General features: G+C 37.4%; 2 protein-coding genes across 5 annotated transcripts in view; one reads left to right on the top strand and one right to left on the bottom strand.

Moving 5' to 3' along the window:
• rnf123 (ring finger protein 123) overlaps positions 1–20,920 on the bottom strand; it is a 154,622-nt gene that overhangs the window by 45,508 nt on the left and 88,194 nt on the right. The window lies entirely within an intron of this gene.
• On the top strand, positions 2,441–17,715 carry amigo3 (adhesion molecule with Ig-like domain 3). Of its 4 annotated transcripts, none has more exons than XM_084118075.1 (3): positions 2,441–3,321; positions 3,541–4,938; positions 17,074–17,686. In XM_084118075.1, the coding sequence occupies exons 2-3, from the start codon at positions 3,643–3,645 to the stop codon at positions 17,149–17,151; spliced, it is 1,374 nt and encodes a 457-aa protein (XP_083974201.1). In that variant the 5' UTR covers positions 2,441–3,321; positions 3,541–3,642; the 3' UTR covers positions 17,152–17,686. The 4 variants fall into 4 exon arrangements, with proteins under 4 accessions (XP_083974201.1, XP_083974198.1, XP_083974200.1 ...); XM_084118074.1 differs by having other exon boundaries at positions 2,481–3,321; positions 3,536–4,938; positions 17,074–17,715; XM_084118072.1 differs by lacking the exon at positions 17,074–17,686 and having other exon boundaries at positions 2,468–3,321; positions 3,536–6,036.

The following is a 20,920-nucleotide window of genomic DNA, read 5'->3' as shown; positions in this document are numbered from 1 at the left end:
ACATTTGTGGAATACATCACAACTGCCTGCCTCAATTTTCTTTTTGCGTTTATGAATTGTCTGGCTGCAGTTAATTTTTTTTAACGCTCCAAAAAGATCTTGGATTGCAGATTGAATTGAATGCATGCAGTGTCTCAACAATAATGCAACATCTCATCTAATTGCCCAAAATCAAAAGAGACATGATGAAGGGATACTTCCCAGGTACGTAGATGCCTCTTGACGCTTTGTCCTGGTTGACTCGAAGTGAAAAAAAAAACAAACAAAAAACCCAGAATCATTATCCACAGTTCTTTAGACTGCTGGAAAAAGCCTTATGATTTATGAACAAGCGCAAAATTGAGTAATTACCACAAAATTATGCGGAAAACAATGAAGGGTGGTCGGATCCATCGATATCCCTCAGCATGCCATTATTGCTATTGTGCTAGGTACTTAAAATACATGTTAAAGTACACGGTACTTAAATGCATACAATGGACTGAAAGTTATTCTTTAGTAGAGTAGAACAATGCAGTGTTGGAATGAACACGCGTCAAATCATAATTGCGATTTCCAAACTTGTAAGTAGGAACTTTTTAGCTGCAACAGACTCACCTACTGTACCTACTCTTTCCCTACAAAACAAAGCGTTTATGGGATGCATTCTTGGCACATCAATTTGTTTGTCTTCAGTGACTGACTACCCAGCAATTGAGAACCAAATGTCTGTCCGTCTTGAAGACATAACCAGACCCCTTCTTTCACCATCACATAAATACCAGCATCAATCAACAACTGAGGGCTGCTTTCATTAAACAACATGTCTGAAGCCAAGCCCTTTCCCACGAGTCATATTTGAACTCTTATCTTCAAACAATACTGTCATAGAAGGATAAATGGTACACCACGCCAATGACAATCTTTAGGACGGTCTTTGGAAGACTTAACACTGTGTCTGGGGTCGTCTAAAAGTTTACGGTGCTTGTTTGAAAGTGCTTTCTAATGGGTCTCTGGAAGCAGGTGGATATGTCATGCTGAAGAAAGTGCGGTAAAGACGTCAGTAGGGACGTCATAATAAGCAGTTAGACGCTTCACTGGTTCTTGGGTCAAAGTTAGCAAAAGGTGCAAACCAACTTCCAGCTCAAATTGCTGGTTGTCTGGAAACATGTGCGAGAGAGACTAAGCTATTAACCTTAGGGTTCCTCTTCCTGTCTTCCTGCATGTTCCCTTCACTTCTAGAGTATTGTTTGTGAAAAATGAGCAAGCTCATTCAGGAAACCAGAGTCAGGAAACCAATTTTCCAGAACAATGTCATATCAGGGGACTGTTGACAGTGAGCAACTTAGACTCAGTCTTTGCTAAACGCTCCGTGAAATATTTCGCCCGAGGAAGAGTGACAAGAAACCTGTCGAAAATGTGGCCCTCGACAATCAGTTAGAGATATGAAACTGGTGAAGATGGTGAGAAGTAATGTTGTGTATTAGAGGGACCCAGAGGAGTGTGTGTGTGTGTAGTGCTTCTCGAAGACCTTTGGCAGTGGCCCACAGCAGTGGCTTCAGAGTATAATACACCATGACACCTGTGCAACTATGACCGAGGGGCAGAGACAGCTTACACAGGCACCAACACACACACACACACACACACACACACACATACATACAAAGAAAATGCGTTATACAAGCAATATAAAGATGTTTATTCATACATAAAAATTCTCTACAGGCACAGATAAAACAAATTCAAGGACACGGATACACCCACTATCTTTAATGCATGAGTAATGTCAGGTTTACAGTGTGCACTCAACCATTATGAATACACAATGAACTGGATATTCAAACTTGGCCAATTGCGTTCAGTTACTAGACACATCAAGATAATTGTTGGTGTCACTGACATCAAACCTGGTACAACGTGGAGATTTTTGAATGTTTTCAACACAAATGCACGACTTTAATACACTCAGGATATAGCCAAGTCATATGGACTATGTTTATTGTTATTTTAAATCTTTTTTCATACAAAAAAAAATATATATTTTTGTCTCTATACTTCTGCTTCAGAAAAGCAGGGAAGCAACAGGAAAGCACAAGGATATGTATTTCCATTTGGTATTGCTTGTGACACCGAAATTAGACTCCTTCCCTTTAAATGATTAGTTAATCACAACAAGCATTCAAATATAAAAAATATAAAAATATAACACTATAATATAATATAATATAATATAATATATAAACATCATATCTTCTGATGTGAACATTCAGATCACCATTAAAGGACACAGGTCAATGAGATATTAAAGCTAAAGAGAATAAACATAACCTGACTAAGAGGTATCAGTGAGAGGGGGGGGGGGGCAGCTCCACCAGGGAAGGCTCTGGCAAACACTTCCCTTTCATAATCTCTCACTTCAACCAATCAGTAATCAGAAGAAACCCACCCCCTCTAGAGTGCCTCTCCTCTGAAACACCATGCCTGTCTGTTTATAGAGTGCAGAGAGGAAAGAGAGAGGCAGAGGAGTGTAGTACGCACTTAAGGTCTGCGAGAGACAGAGAGACAGACAGAGAGGAAAAAGAAGAAAGACCCATACGATTCAGAGCTCAAATCGGAGGAACGGAAAGAAAGGATGGATTGCTGCTGAGGAAGAAAATTATGAAAAGAGACCAAGATCTGGAAGAGATACCAAAAAGCTGTAAGATCCTGATGTTTTTGTTTTCATCTTTTCAACAGTTTTTATAGATGCCACGTGAACACTGGAAGCTTAAAAGTCACAGAGAGTTATTAGTCCTAACTCACAAATATTGTTTGTCATTTGAACAAAATGAACGGGGGAAAAAAATCTATAATGTAAGGACTACTTTCTCCAGGTACTGAAGGAACATTTATAAACAACTGTGCTGTATCCTTATCTTCTGGTTAAAACAAACAACAGATTGCTTGTATCGTACGGGTTACTGTGGATCAGCGCTCGTGTGACACGCTGTGTGCCTGCTGTTCAACTGAGGGCAACTATACTAACTGACCTGGACAGGATGCTGACTTTCTCAAAAACATCCCCCAGCCTGCGGCAGCGAGCTAACTCTTGATTTAAGACCTCTACTGTTCCATCTCAGATGTCAGGACTGCAAAACAACACCAACTGTTAAAAGGATGGTTCACAGAAGGTTGGGCTCAGCCTTGAGGATGGGGCAAAAACAATTGCTTTTCCTTCAATGACTTAAAATGACCATGCCTTCAAGCCTCTCTAGCTGAGAATGGACAAGAATGACCAAGTGCTAGCCAAACAAGGAGTTATGAGGTGGATTATTTGGAGCAACGGTTGGCAATCTTAAGGTAAAGATAATCTTATGGTCTTTAACTTCTAATATTAGAATTTCAGTTTAATGTGATGTTTCTGGATCAAGTTGATAAATAAAAATAGTCCTCGAATAGATGCACTCTCGTGCCTTAGGCTGACGGAAGAAATAATTATTAAGCAAGGTATCCTCTGTATTAAATAACAGATTTCTTTTTTTTTTGTTCTCTCTATTGCAATCTGATCTGTAAGGATAGGAACAGCTAATCAAGACGACAGCTTTTGAAAGCGTGTGATGACCTCTACCCTGGTGAAACTCTGGCTGCTCTGATTCCTAACCAAAGCATCCTTACGGCACAATGCTGTGTGCTCAGGGTGTGGCCGCACCCCTAATGCTGAGCTCTTTTCTGCTGCAGCTAGTCAGAGCCAATCTCCCTTCTGGCTGCCTGGTTGCATCTGATATCCTAAGCTGCACCAACCTTGGCCTTGTCCAATTCCCGGTAGAGTTGCCTGTAATGGTGGCAACATTGGACTTCAACCACAACCGCTTAGAATGTCTTAAGGAGGGTAGCTTTGCTGGCCTTCCTAATCTTGAAACCATACGGTTAGCCCACAATCAGCTGAGCAGACTCACTCCTGGAACCTTCCGGAATACAAGTAACATACGCCATCTGGACCTTTCCTCCAATCAACTGAACATTATTGAGGAGCATTACTTTCTAGAGTTAGTAGGAATCGAGGAGCTACTCCTTTACAACAACCGCATAGTTAGAGTGGAGAGCAAAGCCCTGAGTGGTTTGAGCAACCTACGCAAAGCCTACCTGAGTCATAACAGACTGACAGATTTCCCCTTCTTTTCCATTCAAGAACATGCTAATATGACGCTGGATCTAAGCTCGAACCGTATGCCCAACCTTCCGGTCGAGGATATCGAGGCTCTAGAGGAATCCCTACAGAGAGGGTTGTTCCTGCACAACAATACCCTAAATTGTGGGTGCTCGATATACAGCATGTTTAAACAGTGGGAGCATAGAGGCTTTACGTCAGTGAGAGATTTTCGGGAGGAGCATACCTGCCTGCTTCATGGCGACCACCGTGCTCCAGTGAAGTTTCTTCAATATGTTCGATTCTTTGAGAATTGCAAGGTAAAACTTCAAATGAAGAAAAGTATGACAGCAGACGCTGGAAATTCAGTGAAGTTAAATTGTGAAACAGTTCAATTAAAGGGAAAGCATCTTACCTACTGGTGGGTTTCCCCAAGTAAGGAATACATTGCTCCCCCTGGTAATAACAATACTCTGCGAATGTATGCAGACGGTACTTTGGAAATCTTGGCGGCACAAGTGGAGGACTCTGGGGTATACTTGTGCATGGCTCATTACCATCAAGAGTCACTCAACGAGACTTGTGAGGTTAATCTAACTGTGTTGATACACCCCCAGGAGGTGGAGTCCTTTAATACTGGCTTTACAACCCTGCTGGGTTGTGTTGTCAGCCTGGTTCTGGTCCTAATGTACCTCTACTTGACACCCTGTCGCTGCTGGTGTCGCAAGCAGCCCCTCCCAGTGACACCAAGCCCTGCAAACGAATGCAGCGCCCAGTCATCTATCCTGACGCCCACGCCACCTGCCACCACGGAGGGGCCCGGCCGCAAGGTCAGTAACAACAAGCATGTGGTCTTTCTGGAACCCATAAAGGAGGCACAGAATGGGAGGCCGCGGGCAGCACTGGCCCTCGAGTATCCCAAGCTGGCAGTAACACGGAGCGATGCTGACTCTGTCACTTCTGTCTTCTCAGACACCACTATTGTGCCATAGCGGCTGCTTTCTCTCAACCCAACGACCTGCTCAAATGAGCATGTGGGTCCATCAACGTGGCAGTCTGTAACTGCACAGCTACTCAGGACAGATAAGGGAGAGGGCTTTGCAAGCCCTTAGCAGGGAGCAGAACAGACCAGGAAAGCACATACAATCAGAGAGAACAGAGATATAAAAAAAATAAATGCAAAAAGATGGAGCCATGTGCTCCCAAGATTCGGCGTTAAGGTTTTACTGAGTCATGAGACGATACAAGAGGAAGGAAATGGTTTGAAACTACAAAAACTGAGAAGAGTAAAAGCTTCCCCTTTAACACTGCTTGAGCCTTGATAGATTCATAGCTATGAATGCCTTGTCTAGAGCATATAACCCAATGAATACTGCATAAACCCTACTCTACTCTAGAAATAGCATGAATGATATGAAGGAGAATGACAAGACCCTACTGAATTTCTAGTTTTTTACAGATATGACTATAATGTTGATTCTGATTTGTTTTTTGTAGGTGTCCTTTGTACCCCTGTGTTTCACATCGACAACTTAGTGAGTAGTTAGCAGCAGAAAATCATTTTCAAGCAGTCATGCCCACTTTGAAAATGTAAGGGTTTTAGTCATAAAAAAATGCATTCACAAAAAAGTAGGGATTGTTGAGAAGTTGTTTTACAAAAATTGACATTCAGTCATGCAAGTTGGTGCTCCTAAGCTATCAGAGTCAATGTGGATATCACACAGAGGGCGAATATTATCCTTATTAAGATTATAACTTGAAATGGATGAAATTGAATGAAATTGAATCTGTGAATTTACTGAAGTACTTTCCCCCTCCCTAAGCATTCCATGTTTCCCCTTGCCACCCCCCTTCTTCCCCTTCCACCCCTTCTTCCCCTTCCACGAATCCCTTCTTTATCAGCTTCTTAATAAATCCTTTTGCTTCGACCCCAGAGGTAAATGTCTGCCTTCTTATAAGTCTCTTTGGCCAAGGTGAGCATCCAAACTAGAATGTGTGTCCTAACATTCTTGCTTTTCTATTCAAGAGTAAATATAACACTTTGTTTGCAACTGTACATAAGTACAAAACATCAACAAAAGCTGCAGCCAGCCAGAGCATGAGAAAACTTGTGGGATATATCAAATCTAAATGTTCATGAATATCATGGCTGTATTTTACAACAGCTTACAAAAATATCTTTATTTGGTTGAAAATGGCACACAGATATTCTACTGACCACTGAAGTTACAGCACAAACCACTAATAATATTTTCCTCGCTGGAACCTCAGACCCAGTGAAGCGAGCAATTCTGATTAATCAAGTTTGTGTGATGATTTGGAGACATGCCATGACCCAAAAATTAAAACAGGCAGTAGAAGGGAGTATTTTACAATAGTATATTACCCTTGAGCCGAAGCCAATCTTCCCCAGAATAACTGCATACTAATGAGTTTGTTCCATCTGCTTTATGAATAAAAGTTGTAATACTGTCACTAAAACCGCCATCATCACAATCATCATCATTACCACACTGTTTTGTGCCACAATTCTAACCTAATTTGCATGGACAAGCATTTTGACATCCAAGGCATGCACAGTTTCCACCAATTCTCTGAGTGGGGTAATTTGTGCCACTTTTTATTTTTATTAAGGGATAGTTTATCTAAAAATGAAATTCCTGCCATCGTTTACTCAGCCCCATTTAATTTCAAAACTGTACATTTCAAAACTGACTTTCTTCTGTGCAAAAAATAAAAGAAGATATTTTGTGAAATTTGTCAATGTTTTTTGTTGGAATGTTTACATTGGAAGTCAACACCATCATTCAAAACATCTTTCTTGAAAGTTCCACAGAAGAAAGTAAGACATACAGATTTTAAGAGGGGCCGGCATTCATAAATATATTTCAAGATGTATTTTACAACTGCATCTATTAAATATCTTTAAAATAGGGGGACACAAAACTCATATCTAGGGGTAAGTTGAGTAACTAGAGAATGAATAATTTACATTTCAGATAAAAATATGAATGTAAATCAGAAAAACATTTAAAAAATACACAATATTTCGATAATCTAAAGATTTGTATATTTTGTTGCACATTACTCATTTTCATTAACTAGGCTGCAACTTCTTTTGTAAACAACATTTTATCATTTTTACATATTTTTTTGCATTTGGATAAAAAGCTTACTTTCGCTATTAGCTGAGGCATGTCTTACCTCGCTCAAAAAATCTCAAACATTTTGGGAAAAAAGGCTAATTTTAGGCAGACAATTTTTGTTTTTTAAAATGTTTTTATACATATTACATATATATATATATATATATATATATATATATATATATATATATATATACACATATATATATACATATACATATATATATATATATATATATATATATATATATATATATATATATATATATATATATATATATATATATATACATACATACATACATACATACATACATACATATATTAGGAATAAAATGGACTTATACGCATTTCGTAATCACATGCAGTTGAATCTGACATACCCACTGGCACATCCTACCCCCACTCTCCCTAAATCAAAGTCTTACATTATCTAAAGTCTTACAATATCAATTATAGTACATTCTATCATTGTCACCACCCGGAGTGCATGTTCTGCTGGGTACGTGTCTTTTCATGCTGTACAAAAGCTCCTGTTAGGGGACTTTATGCAGTGGGATGCATTTGCTGCCTCTGAGCTGTGTGTGGTCCACCCTTATTAGTGTATTATTTATCACAAAGGATCAATACTGTCAAAGAACAATATGTCAAAACTCTGACAGCACAAAAAAAGCACTGGAGAAACCTCGTACGAGCCTGGGGCTAATTAAAACCCAAGCTTTTTCGATATCAGTTTCATGTACTGTGAATAGTCCATCATTAGGAAAATAGGATTACGAGACGTAGTAGTACGACTAAAATCTTGTGTTGACGACAAATCTTATATCATGTTAACAGTGATGAGACAAATGAGCATGTGGCATAAAAAGTAAGCTAAAAAGAGCATTAACAAGGAAGTTTACAACACACATATTCACAGTATTGTCCACAGGACATCATATTGCAGGTGAATGAACTATAAGTAAAGGGAAATCCTAAAGTCATAACATCTGCTACGCTCTAAAATGTTCTTCCTTGACCATGCTGAGCTTCAGATGCCTGTGTGGGAAGACCAATATGGGCTTTTGTTTGAGCCACGAGCATTAAAGGGATCCAAGACATTTTCTCTTTACCTTTGCAACACTACTGGTCCACATTGGCAACAACAACAATTTAGTGAAAAAGCTTTTTCACTCCAAATCTACATTTTGAGACGATGTTTAAATCTGAAACAATAGGGCTGTCAAAACAAATGCATGTGTTATTTAAATAAGTTGAATTATTTTAATTAAGTCAGGTGAAAAATATCTTTAATGCACAAAAAGAGATGAAGCCCATAAAGGGTGGGGATATTTCAGACAGATATACGTCATTAACAGAAGAGGGATCTTTACTTTTTAATTCGCTTATTTCAGACAATTTAATGCTATCAGTGCTAGAATGAAAACAAACAAACTGCTTTAGTCTCCTATAACGCAGTCAACTTCAGCTCAGCTTTCATTTTTCCTGCAAGATTCCCACCATTAAAGCTCAGCAGGACAAATCCAACAGTTTTGCCCAACAGCCTGTGAACATGTAAATGAGGAATGCGTAATTGATTAGCTTGACTCTATTCCTGCACGGTTTAAGCAGAACTGGAAGCGTTATAAATAAATAAAACCTTGCATTTGAGAGAATTAAATAGTTTATTTAACTACAGGTGGAACCTTAGGGATCATGACGGATGGCAAACCATCATCATAATCAAAGAATACTACAAGAAAATTACAAAAATACATTCTGACATGCAAAATAGGTTTATGGTATACTTGTTTTTTTGGTTTTTTTTTAAATACTGCAAATTCAGAAAAGGAATATCTTTGATTTAGGTTTGAACTGCAGATTTAATTAAGGTGTTGGAGTCCCTAAGAAAGACTTGACAGATAAATCACCCTCCTTTCCTTTCCTGCCGTTCTGGCCCATCCATTTCATAGGTGTTTCATCATATCTCGACAACAGCCCTTCGATTACAAGCAAACAAATTTAGAGCGCTCATCAATCAAGATTATTTACAGTTGTTCTGATGAACCTTCCAGGCCAGCCAGACTAACACCGAGCCGAGAGACTGCCAGGACAGATTTAGCTGTAATCTACATCTGAGATGAATCCTTCGCAGCGTTCATTGATTCTGGGGATTGTGCGGGTGAAAGGAAAACGGGTTAATTCAACCTCAAGAAAACAAGCAGTTTTGTTGTGGTGGGCTTTGATTTATTTATTTATTTTCATTAGCACATTACACATCTTTATTTATTTATTTAAAAATTAAAAATAAACAATCAACTAGTGTTAATTTCGTTAACGAAATTATGTTGGAAAATGTTCGTCGCCAAGCTTTTTTCCCCATGACTAAGGGTACGTTTCCATGACAACGATATGCTTAAAGTGGAGACGTTTTTTGTTCATCGTCAAAACGATCCCCATTCACACGGATCCACGAAAACGACTAAAAACGCTGTATTCTGCTCCAGGCCATTAGATGGCGCTGAAACACTATAGACTGAACACGTAATACGCATGTCGTCATCGTCTTCAGAGACTCGCGTTTTTGCTGTTTACACGGAGACCGTTTTCAAGAACTTGCACTTTGAAACCCGTTTTCAAAACTTTGCGTTCGCAGACTCCCAAAACGCCGGTGTCGTGTAAACGGACGACCAAAACGCATAAAAAGTTTTACGTTTTTAGTTAAAAACGGTGTAGTGTAAACAGCCCCTAAGACTAGCTGACAATAAGGCCATTAAACGATAACTGTGACTATATCAACATGCAATATCGTTGATGAAACAAGACGACACTAAAATGTAGTTAAAAATAAAAACTTTACCACAATCCCTCTTTTATTTTTGTCGACAACAAAATATTACAGACAAGCCTCTACTACGAGCTTTCATATTTGTGGTTGCCAGGAGTCAAGAGTTCGCATTGCCCAATTAGAGCTTTTCTATGATATATTTTCTGCCTGGTGTTTTACTTAATCTTTACTTGCTCTCTCTCAACTGCGTGCGGAAGAGATCTGAAAACACAGACAAACGAGTTAGCTGGAGTTCAGTGATCTGCATTTGAGATATTCTGCTTAAATGAAAGTGTAATAGAGCCAGTCTCAGTCTGTGTTCGGTCACGAGCCGATTGCGCAACGAAGATGCATATGAGTCGACATTCTTTTGATTTTTTTTTTTTTGCTTATTGGTGAAAGGGTAAAAATTCTGAAAATTACGAAGTTTTGCGACTAGGTCATGCTGGAAGTATATAAAAGCTCAAATAAAAACACTAAAAAAGATAATATTTCAATAAATACTCCTTACCAAAATTCTTCCAGACATAAATAATTACAGCTTTGGCCTAGATTAATTTAAAGTGGAAATCGATCCACGTAAGAGAAAGTGGAAAGTCTTGGGCATCAGGGACCAGGTCAAAGTAACACCAATCCTTGCAGGTCAGCCATCTCAAATGAACATTACTAGTGAAACACACACACACACACACACACATTTATATGAATTTTTTATTTATTTTTTTATGCAATTTTTTTGCAGCCAGTATTTTCCCCATTAATTTTCTTTATAAGCATTTAAACTGATTTTGGTCTGGGTATCGATAGCACAATCATTAAGGACTTCCCCTGTTAGATGTGTGTGTGAGCGTATCCTTTTTCACTCTCTTAAGCAAACAGGATGTTTAGACATGAACTCTGAGCCTGGAGTCCGCTTAAGTTAATTAGCAGGCATTGTTAATGAGCGCTCTGAGCCCACAGTTAGCCGCTCCGCTGCTGTTTGATGAAGCCGTCCGGGGCAGCCTTACCCTGACTCGCTGCTATTAGCGCTGTACAACAGACAAACAATTAAATGTGACATCACGTTCAAAGACTTTCACCATATTAGTACAGCTATCGCATTGACAAATAAATCTCCTGCGAGACAAACATTATAAACGCTGTAGCCAAACAGCACAACAGATGTTTGGACAAAACCTTGCTGATGCACTGCAGGCTGAGGAGCCAGTACACAACTGTTCAACAGAGAAACACCTCACACAACACAGCTCAGTTTCACAGGAAAGAGTGAGAAAGTCTGCAGAATACAGGTGGCTTGGATCAACACGTGAACAGCAGACGATTCTGGGTGGAATTATGAGGTTTTGCATAGAGAGACAGGTGCAATGATTAGAGAGTTTTTGAAAGAAAAATAAGCTTTTTTGAGACATTTTTCAATGTGGATTTTGAGTTCATAGAACTATGAAAACCCAATCCAAAACTAGCATATTTTAAACCTAAGATGCAAAAATAAGACTTAAAGGGGCGGTATAATGCCCTTTTCACAAGATGTAAAATAAGTCTTTGATGTCCCCAGAGTGTGTATGTGAAGTTTTAGCTCAAAATACTCCACAGATATTTTTATAAAGCATGTTAAAATTGTCAGTTTTTGAGGGAAAGCAAAAACACACCGTTTTGTGTCTGTTCCTTTAAATGCAAATGAGCTGCTGCTCCCGGCACAGGGGGCGGAGCTTCAACAGCTTGTGTTATTTTACCTCACACAGACATGCACTGAAAATTTCTAAAACTTTTAGCCTTTTATGTTCAAACCAGAGTCAGACAATGATGGAGAGACTCAAGAAGAAGTGACAACATGTAGAAGCAACAGGACGTTTCTGAATGGTTAGTTGATGAATTTATGTTAGTTATCTAGTTATCTTCTAGTTATTGATTAGCATATTCTGTCTTGATAATCTATAAATTGTGTTCAGGGGGCGGGGTTTATGTAAATTCTAAGGTTGGTGATGTCACTAACCCAGGAGGAAGCTCGTGTAGTCTCTACCAGCCGTTTGTTGTAGTCCTTAAAAAGCTTTTTCTTTAAAAGCAAATATCTTCCTTTGCTTTGAACTTTGAGCGTTGTAATTTTGCAGATGTTGTTTATGCTCAAACAGCAACATTACACACTAACTAAAGTTAGAAAAGTGAAATCATAATCAACCACCCCTTTAAAAAAAAAAAGAAAAATCAGTCAGAATGTCAGAAACCTGGAACATTGTACAGAAAGTAAATGAGTCTCTTATTCTCACCAGGTCTGCATTTGTTTGATCACAAATACACTCATACAGGAATACTGAGGTAATACAATTTAAAATAATTAGCTATTTTAATATATTTTTAAATGTACTGTTATTTATAAGAGATCAAGACGTAAGAAATCAAACATCTATTATTACATTGGCAGCAATTTGTTGTTCAGAAATCTGTCCCACCCAGTCAAGGTAACATAAGGAAGAAGAGGGATAAAAACCTTTATTCCTAGACATCAGAAGAACAACAATAAGATTTAAGTTCGGAAAGGTTCATCAAACTTTGCACCATTCCTACATGTGTAGCACCTACAGCTCTGCATATCCTTTCAAATAATATCAGCTTAAATTAAAGAGCAGCACAAGTTTATATTTAACAAGTTCCTGATCCCTGAAATCTGATCTTAAAGGTATAGTGGAGGATCTTTCCGAATTTTAGATAAGACCCGCCCTCTCCACTTTTTGAATAAGTTTGATTGATTCACCAGAATGATTGACAATTAGGAGGACCAATAGTATAGGTGATCCACCCGGAAGTAAAAAATCCTCCGCTATACCTTTAACACTTTGAACATTTCTGATGATAGATGATAGAGTTATAAAAGGATCTATTTAAATACAAGTCTTCAAGGAACTGCAGCAATAAAACACTTAATTCTAATTCTGCAATTATTTGGGAAATTTTCAAGCAATTTCTTAGTAAAAATGGTTTCAAAGTAAATCCTACATGTTTTTTTTTTTTTGAAAAATGAAATTAACGACTGTTTTTGTGGATTGTTTTTATGACATAATCTAAGAAAAAGAAAACTCCCACCAATCAACCCTTCCTTCTGCAAGGTGACTCAAAATAATTAATTCTGAATAATTTATCAATTCATTTATTGTTTAAAGACACAAAACAGCTTTACGAGAACTTGTTACATTCAGGGTGTTAGCAACTCTGGTGCGATGGCTCTGTAAGTGCGCTTTATTTGAATAAGTGTGATCTGAACCTGGTTACGCACCGAACATGCGGACCAAGACATTTTAGGGGCTCTCGTCCACTTCCAATGTAAGTTCCTTTGCAAAATATACATCATAAAAAGCCATTTTTTGTTTTATATCTTTAGGTTCTGTGTTAAAAAATTAAGCGTAAATGCCAGACTATATACAGTCAAACCAAAATGTATTCAGACACCTTCAACATTTCTCACAGTTTATTCGCTAATAGTTTAGAAAATGGTAATAAAATATGACAAGAACTCCGAGTTATCAAATCTGTTGATATTTCACATGTTTTGTCCGTCCTTCTGTCAGACTGTCTCACAAATGAATTATGTTGAATATCTGTCAGCTGTTAAATTTAACTACACAATTAGATAATACCAATTTAGCTCAACAAATTACCAAGCAATTCTTAATTGTGTTCAGTCTGTGGTGTAAAAAGGTCGCATTAGCAATTAAATAAAAAAACACTTAAGCAAAACATGGTCAGGTCAAAGTGCCTGAATAATTTTTGGTCCCAATTTATCATCAATTTTATTGGTACATTCAAAAAATAAAATAAGCTAAAGTAACACGATTGTTTAATATTTTGTCACAACTTAATTTAATTGTGTTCAATCAACCTAATATATTTAAAACTGAAGTTTACTTAATTAATTTGTGTGAAAACTACATGAATCATTTTTGTTGACATCTAACTGGGCAATGGATCTGTAGTTCCCAGCATGCTTTGCAAGGGACTGCATTAGGAGGGTAAATTTAGGGATTAAAGTGTTATTTTATGTGTTTTTCTGTAAATGGAAAGATGTTGTTAGTTAATGTTAGTGTTTAATATTCAGTAATGTTAGAAACTTAGAAGACTTTCTGTAATGTTTTTGAATTTTGTGGTTACCATTATGCAGAAGAGTGGCGACTGTGTTTAGTTTAGGGCTGTGGGTACTCAGTATACACTATACATGCATTAAACCTCATTCGCAGACCTGCACAAGTAATATTAAATATTACTCTGTAAAAAGTGGTTTTAATTCATTGAACACTAGTAGCTTCTATCATTGGAAATAACTGTAGAGTCAAATTAGCTAAAATTATAATGTTGGCGATTTTAGGCAGGGCAAAAATTAAATGTAGTCAACCTGACAAAACTTTATCTAGCAGGAATGACTAAATGAATTTAAGTTCATACAACAAGATTACAATAAATCATTTCAAACAAATTAGATTTTGTTGGAAAAAATGTAATTCATTTTCGTGGAAAAGTTTTCCTTAATTTAATCAAGTTTGTTCAACAGCTTATTTTTCTGTATGAAGAATTTGTGGGTATAATATGTCACAGTTTACTTCATTTTGCTATCCTCACTTACATAAATGACCTACAGTGTCCTGCACCCACTAGTAAACAAATATCAAAAATTATATCTGGTGTCTGAATAATTTTTGGTTTAACTGCATATCATTTTCTTTATTGGTCTGAGCCAAAAGTACAAAGAGAGAACCAAACTGCGAACCCTAAAACACCTCTTCTTTCACTCTGCAAACGTTCTGACTAGGGAGCAATTCTGCAGTTCAATATCTCCATTTGACCGCTTTCATAATGGCTGCAGTAAACCAGTATTTACCGATCGGGAACGTTGACCACCTATGGAGTCTCACAGAGCAGGGAATCATTTCCGAATGCTGCCACCTCAGTCTACTACTTATCATCATAACTGTCTAATAACACCCCGCGGGGTCCAAATCTCGTATTTTTAAGCACTACAGGGAAGAAAGTAAAGCTAATGTTCTGTATGTCCGTGAGTCACCACAGAGCTTGTGAGAAGGTAACACACGGTTCTCGCAGCTTTGACGGGCACGTAAACTGCGAGTTGAGTGAGTCAAGGTTTAGAAGCGAACAGTTAGTGAACATTGTCATGCCAAATAAAGGGTTTAGATTCAAGAAAATCACATATTTTCTCTCCGGCAGAGCTCTGGAGAAGCCCTTCATGCTCTTCTACCTCAATATTTTCCATTAAACATCCATAACTAATGCTGCTAATCAATTTCAGGAGTGATTTGTTAGTTTACATCAATCCGTCGCCTCTATTTCATGACTGTTTGGTGATATGTTGTATCATATTTGGTCTATCGAGGCTATAGGTTGGACACTTTATTGGCATCTATGGTCAATAGCCTCGATAAAGGAATCTTAATGAAACCTTTTCATTACACAAAGGTTCTTTATAGTGGAAATTCTTAATATTCCTAACAAAATTATGACCTGATCACTGAAAGGTTCTTTGGGAACCAAAAATGGTTCTTCAATGGCATTGCTGCGAAAATATCATTTTGAAACCTTTAAAGCTCACTGGCCATCACACTTTTAAAAGATGGTCATCTCGTCACTTCTAGACGAGTGAGAAAGTCGTTCCTGCCAGAGATGGTCAGATGGGTGCAAACACACACATGCAAATGCATGACGGAGCAACGGGAATGTGATGCTTTGTGTTGAAATGTCCTTGGTAAGACAGATGCCAATGTAATAAATGAGAAATGGGATGAAGGTTAAAGGAATATGCAAAAATGATAAACATCAGGATTTTCTTTCATCCGTGGAACACAAAAGGAGACATTTTGTAGAAAGTTCAAGCTGCTCATTTCCATACAATGTATTAATGTGAGTGAATTTTGGACAAAAACAAACAAACAATACAATTTTTTTTTTTTTAAGACTGAAATTTAAGCTGTTATTCACTGAAAATATTTAACTTTTTCGTACACTGAAAATAAAAATAAATAATATCCTGTTAAATTTACAAGAATATATATATATATATATTTTTAAAAACCTTTTAACTTTTTTAACTCTTTACCATTAGAAGTTATATGGTTTACATTTTTAATTACAAAAATCTATTTTAACAACAATTTACTGTAAAAGTTAATTATATATTAAAGCAAAAGTACCAATTAATTGACACATTTTTCCAAAAACTACAAAGTTTACAGTATTTTACAGTTCAATTACATATAATGTTTAATAGGTTTTACATTTTTACCACTTTTTTAGATATATATATATATATATATATTTTTAAATTACAGTATAGCTCTGAGAACTTTTCCATTTACACTACAGTCAAAAGAAGTGTCTTATGCTCACCAAGGTTGCATTTTTATTTGAAAACCAAATAAATTACATTTTAAAATATATTAAAGTTCAAAACAGTTATTTATATTGTAATAATATTTCACAATATTACTGTTTTTACTTTATTTTTGATCAAATACATTTTGTATAAGAAGAGCATAAGAGACTTCTTTCAAAAACCATTGTAATTATTCCAAACTTTTGACCGGAAGTGCATTATTGTAAAATATTGTTTGGCTTTAGACAAATTGGAATATGATGCAGAAGTGCTCTTGTATTTAAACTACTTATATCACCATCATCACCAAAATCATCATTTTATGGTTCTTTTTTTGTCATATTCACATTCATTGTAAAACAGGAGAGTGCACATTCTTCAAAACCTCTCTTTTGTGTTCGACGGAACAAAGGAAGTCAAATACGTTTGACTTTCTTTATCATGAGGTTTTCATTTGAGGTGAACTGTTGTTTTAATAATCTAGCAAATCCACAATGAAAAATTCCTCTTCAGGTTTTCAGAAGGAAGTATCAAATGCCAGAGGCGCACTATAGAGAAAATCCTGAACTGATTGCTTTTGCCTGTGGTACTCTCGGTTCTTATTCTTTCTCATTCTTTTCTTTTTTTCTCTCTCTCTCTTAAGACGTGTCAATCGAAACCAGCGGTAACGCAGCAGCCCCTTGGCCTTGACATATGGACCACTCGTGCAACTCCACAATAATCACCGCGGATAAGATGACAGACACATCTCAGGCCGCAGCCTCCTTTTCACTGCGTTTCTTACACTGCAAGAAGTCTTCAATAGCTTCTCTTCTTACAAATCCACAAGACAAACTCTGCCCACGCACTGTGTATCAGCAAGGAAAAACAATGCTGGTAATCCAATGAAAGACAATGATGTTTACAACTTCTGGTTGAAAAATCATGTTTGTAAATGGCAGATCTATCTTTCTTTATTTCCAGTGTAAAGCAATAATGAATGAAACTAAATGACAATGTATGAATCCCTCCTTCTGCTTGAAATGCTAAAATGGTATTCTGACTGTGAATGTGTTCTGTAATGATGCATTGTGGGAATGACAGGACAGCATGGCACTGACTTGAGACTTGAAATGAGGTGAGGTGGGAAAAAAAAATGTCTTCAATAAAGAAAATGAAACCCACAAAGTATTTGTTTGCAGAGAATCAAGTCATTAAATAAGTTTTGTAAAGATACGAAAGACCAGATTTTGATACCTGAAAACAAATTAAACGACAATAAAAAGTGTTGTCCTTTACTCATTCTAACAGAAAAAAAAGACATTGCGACATTTGGTTTTCTTCAATATATTTAGGATTGCATTTAGGTTTTTTTTTTACACTGAAACACAGGATCATGAGCTGTGCGCGTGTAAATGAATACAGTGCTGTGTTTCACTCTTAAACACAGAGAGCATATATTTATTGAATTAAATCGCAGCTTTCGCAATGACAATCTCATTATGTCATATATTATATTGTACATTTCGCTATTTCGTGCAGCACTATTCCTGACCAGGTGTGACATGATCAAGAAAAAAGTGAAGCTTGCACGAGTGAGTGAGTGAGTGAGTGAGTGAGTGAAAAGAGTGAGTGAGTGAGTGAGTGAGTGAAAAGAGTGAGTGAAAAGAGTGAGTGAGTGAGTGAGTGAGTGAGTGAAAAGAGTGAGTGAGTGAGTGAGTGAGTGAAAAGAGTGAGTGAGTGAGTGAGTGAGTGAGTGAGTGAGTGAGTGAGTGAGTGAGTGAGTGAAAAGAGTGAGTGAGTGAGTGAGTGAGTGAAAAGAGTGAGTGAGTGAGTGAGTGAGTGAAAAGAGTGAGTGAGTGAGTAAGTGAAAAGAGTGAGTGAGTGAGTGAGTGAGTGAGTGAGTGAAAAGAGTGAGTGAGTGAGTGAGTGAAAAGAGTGAGTGAGTGAGTGAGTGAGTGAGTGAGTGAGTGAAGAGTGAGTGAGTGAGTGAAAAGAGTGAGTGAGTGAGTGAGTGAGTAAAAAGAGTGAGTGAGTGAGTGAGTGAAAAGAGTGAGCGAGTGAGTGAAAAGAGTGAGTGAATGAGTGAGTGAATCAGTGAGTCTGAGTGAGTGAGTGAGTGAGTGAATCAGTGAGTGAGTGCGTGAGTGAGTGAGTGAGTGCGTGCGTGAGTGAGTGAAGCAGTGAGTGAGTGAGTGAGTGAGTGAATCAGTGAGTGAGTGAGTGAGTGAGTGAGTGAGTGAATGAGTGAATCAGTGAGTGAGTGAGTCTGAGTGAGTGAGTGAATGAGTGAATCGGTGAATGAGTGAGTGAGTGAGTGAATTAATCAGTGAGTGAGTGAGTGAGTCTGAGTGAGTGAGTGAGTGATTGAGTGAATCAGTGAATCAGTGAATCAGTGAGTGAGTGAGTGAGTGAGTGAGTGAATGAATGAGTGAATCTGAGTGAGTGAGTGAGTGAGTGAGTGAATGAGTGAATCAGTGAATGAGTGAGTCTGAGTGAGTGAATGAATGAGTGAATCAGTGAGTGAGTGAGTGAGTGAGTGAGTGAATCAGTGAGTGAGTGAATCAGTGAGTGAGTGAGTGAATGAGTGAATCAGTGAGTGAGTGAGTGAGTCTGAATGAGTGAATGAATGAGTGAGTGAGTGAGTGAGTGAGTGAGTGAGTGGAGTTAGTGAGTATAATTAATGAACGAACGAATGAACAAATGAACGAACGAACAAACGAACGAACGACCAATATGGTGCCAATATAATTGACATTATTTATCAAAATAAGCAAACATTGGATTCACAACATGGCCTCTGCACAAAGAAAACATCCTAATTTCTAAATACAAATTTTACACAATAGGGTCATTTTTTATCTTCGGCTGGTAAAAAAACTGGAAGCGAGTGATGATGAAGATGAGTTTTAAGGGATGAAACTGTTGATTGCAGGGGGATTTTAATTCTTACCGTGCTCGACGCAGTTTTCAAGATTGATCTTTACTCTAGTGACAATTCATCAGCATTGATTCTTCCCGCTGTCGCAAACACTTGACTTCTGTGCCGGATGATTGCGTGACTGGAGACATCTGCAGCCACATTGACCCTTCCAACTCACGCCCTGCTTGTGTTCTGCCTTTATGGATATTAGAACTTTTATTTTGACAAAATGGCTAAAGTACTATAGCATTTAGTAATTAGTTCTATAGAGTGATTTCTGAAGGATCATGTGTAATGATGCTGAAAATTCAGCTTTGATCAAAGGAATAAATTACATTTTAAAATATATTAAATAAAAAATATATTAAAATATAAAACAGCTCTTTGATATTTTAATATTATTTCGCTGTTTTTAATGTATTTTTGTTGAAATAAATGCAGCCTTGGTGAGCATAAAAGACGTTTAAACATTACAAATCTTAAATATTCTATTATATTAAATAAAAACTTTTGACCAAGAGTTTGTGTGTCTGAAGTGTTTTTAAAAATAAATAAAGATGAAATATATTCTAAAAAGAAGAAAAAAAACAATGTTTTCCAAAAAAAATTAAAAATAGGTTGCTATGGCAACCGATAGGCTACTGGAGTCTCTAAACATCTCAAAGTTGCAAGTATTGAGTCAGACATCAAAGGCTTGACATCAGCAGTGCAGTAACTTCACCATCATATCAGGTGTGTGCACTGATTCAGGTTCGCTGTTCATTCTGGATAGTTTTGATGCCTTTAACATTATTTGTACTTGAAGTCATACAGAAATGTTACAGTTAAAGCAAGTGATGCTTTGCAATGTGACAAACTTAGATCAGTCCCATTTTAATCAATGGAGTTGTTTACACTAACACGGTATAGACAGCTTCATTGATTATGCCTAGTTTAAATGTGTCATTTTGGCGATCAAAGATGAGTTTTAAGGGATGAAACTGTTGACTGCAGGGGGATTTTAATTCTTACCGCAGTTTTCAAGATTGATCTTTACTGTAGAGACAATTCATCACTCCAGTCTTCAGTGTCACATGATCCTTCAGAAACCACTCTATAGAACTAATTACTAAATGCTATAGTACTTTTGTCAAAATAAAAGTTCTAATATCCATAAAGGCAGAACACAAGCAGGGCGTGAGTTGGAAGGGTCGATGTGGCTGCAGATGTCTCCAGTCACACAATCATCCGGCACAGAAGTCAAGTGTTTGCGACAGCGGGAAGAATCGATGGTGATGAATTGTCTCTACAGTAAAGATCAATCTTGAAAACTGTGTCGAACACGGTAATAATTAAAATCCCCCTGCAGTCAACGGTTTCATCCCTTAAAACTGATCTTTGATCACCAAAATGACATATTTAAAGTTTTTCCTTGGATTTGTTTGTCATGCCTTAAAATAACATGAATGTAACTCGACACCCTTGCCTCATTTAGTATACACGGTTCTATGAATATGCAAATGAGCCCCGCCTCCACTCACTCACACCAGCTCAGAGATCCACAAGTTGACGATCACACGTTGATCTGATTGGTTACAAGGTAGTTTGT

This window comes from Abramis brama (assembly GCF_963993115.1).
Source record: "Abramis brama genome assembly, chromosome: 6".
NCBI lineage: Eukaryota > Metazoa > Chordata > Actinopteri > Cypriniformes > Leuciscidae > Abramis > Abramis brama.
This window is presented reverse-complemented; position numbering and strand designations above follow the sequence as displayed.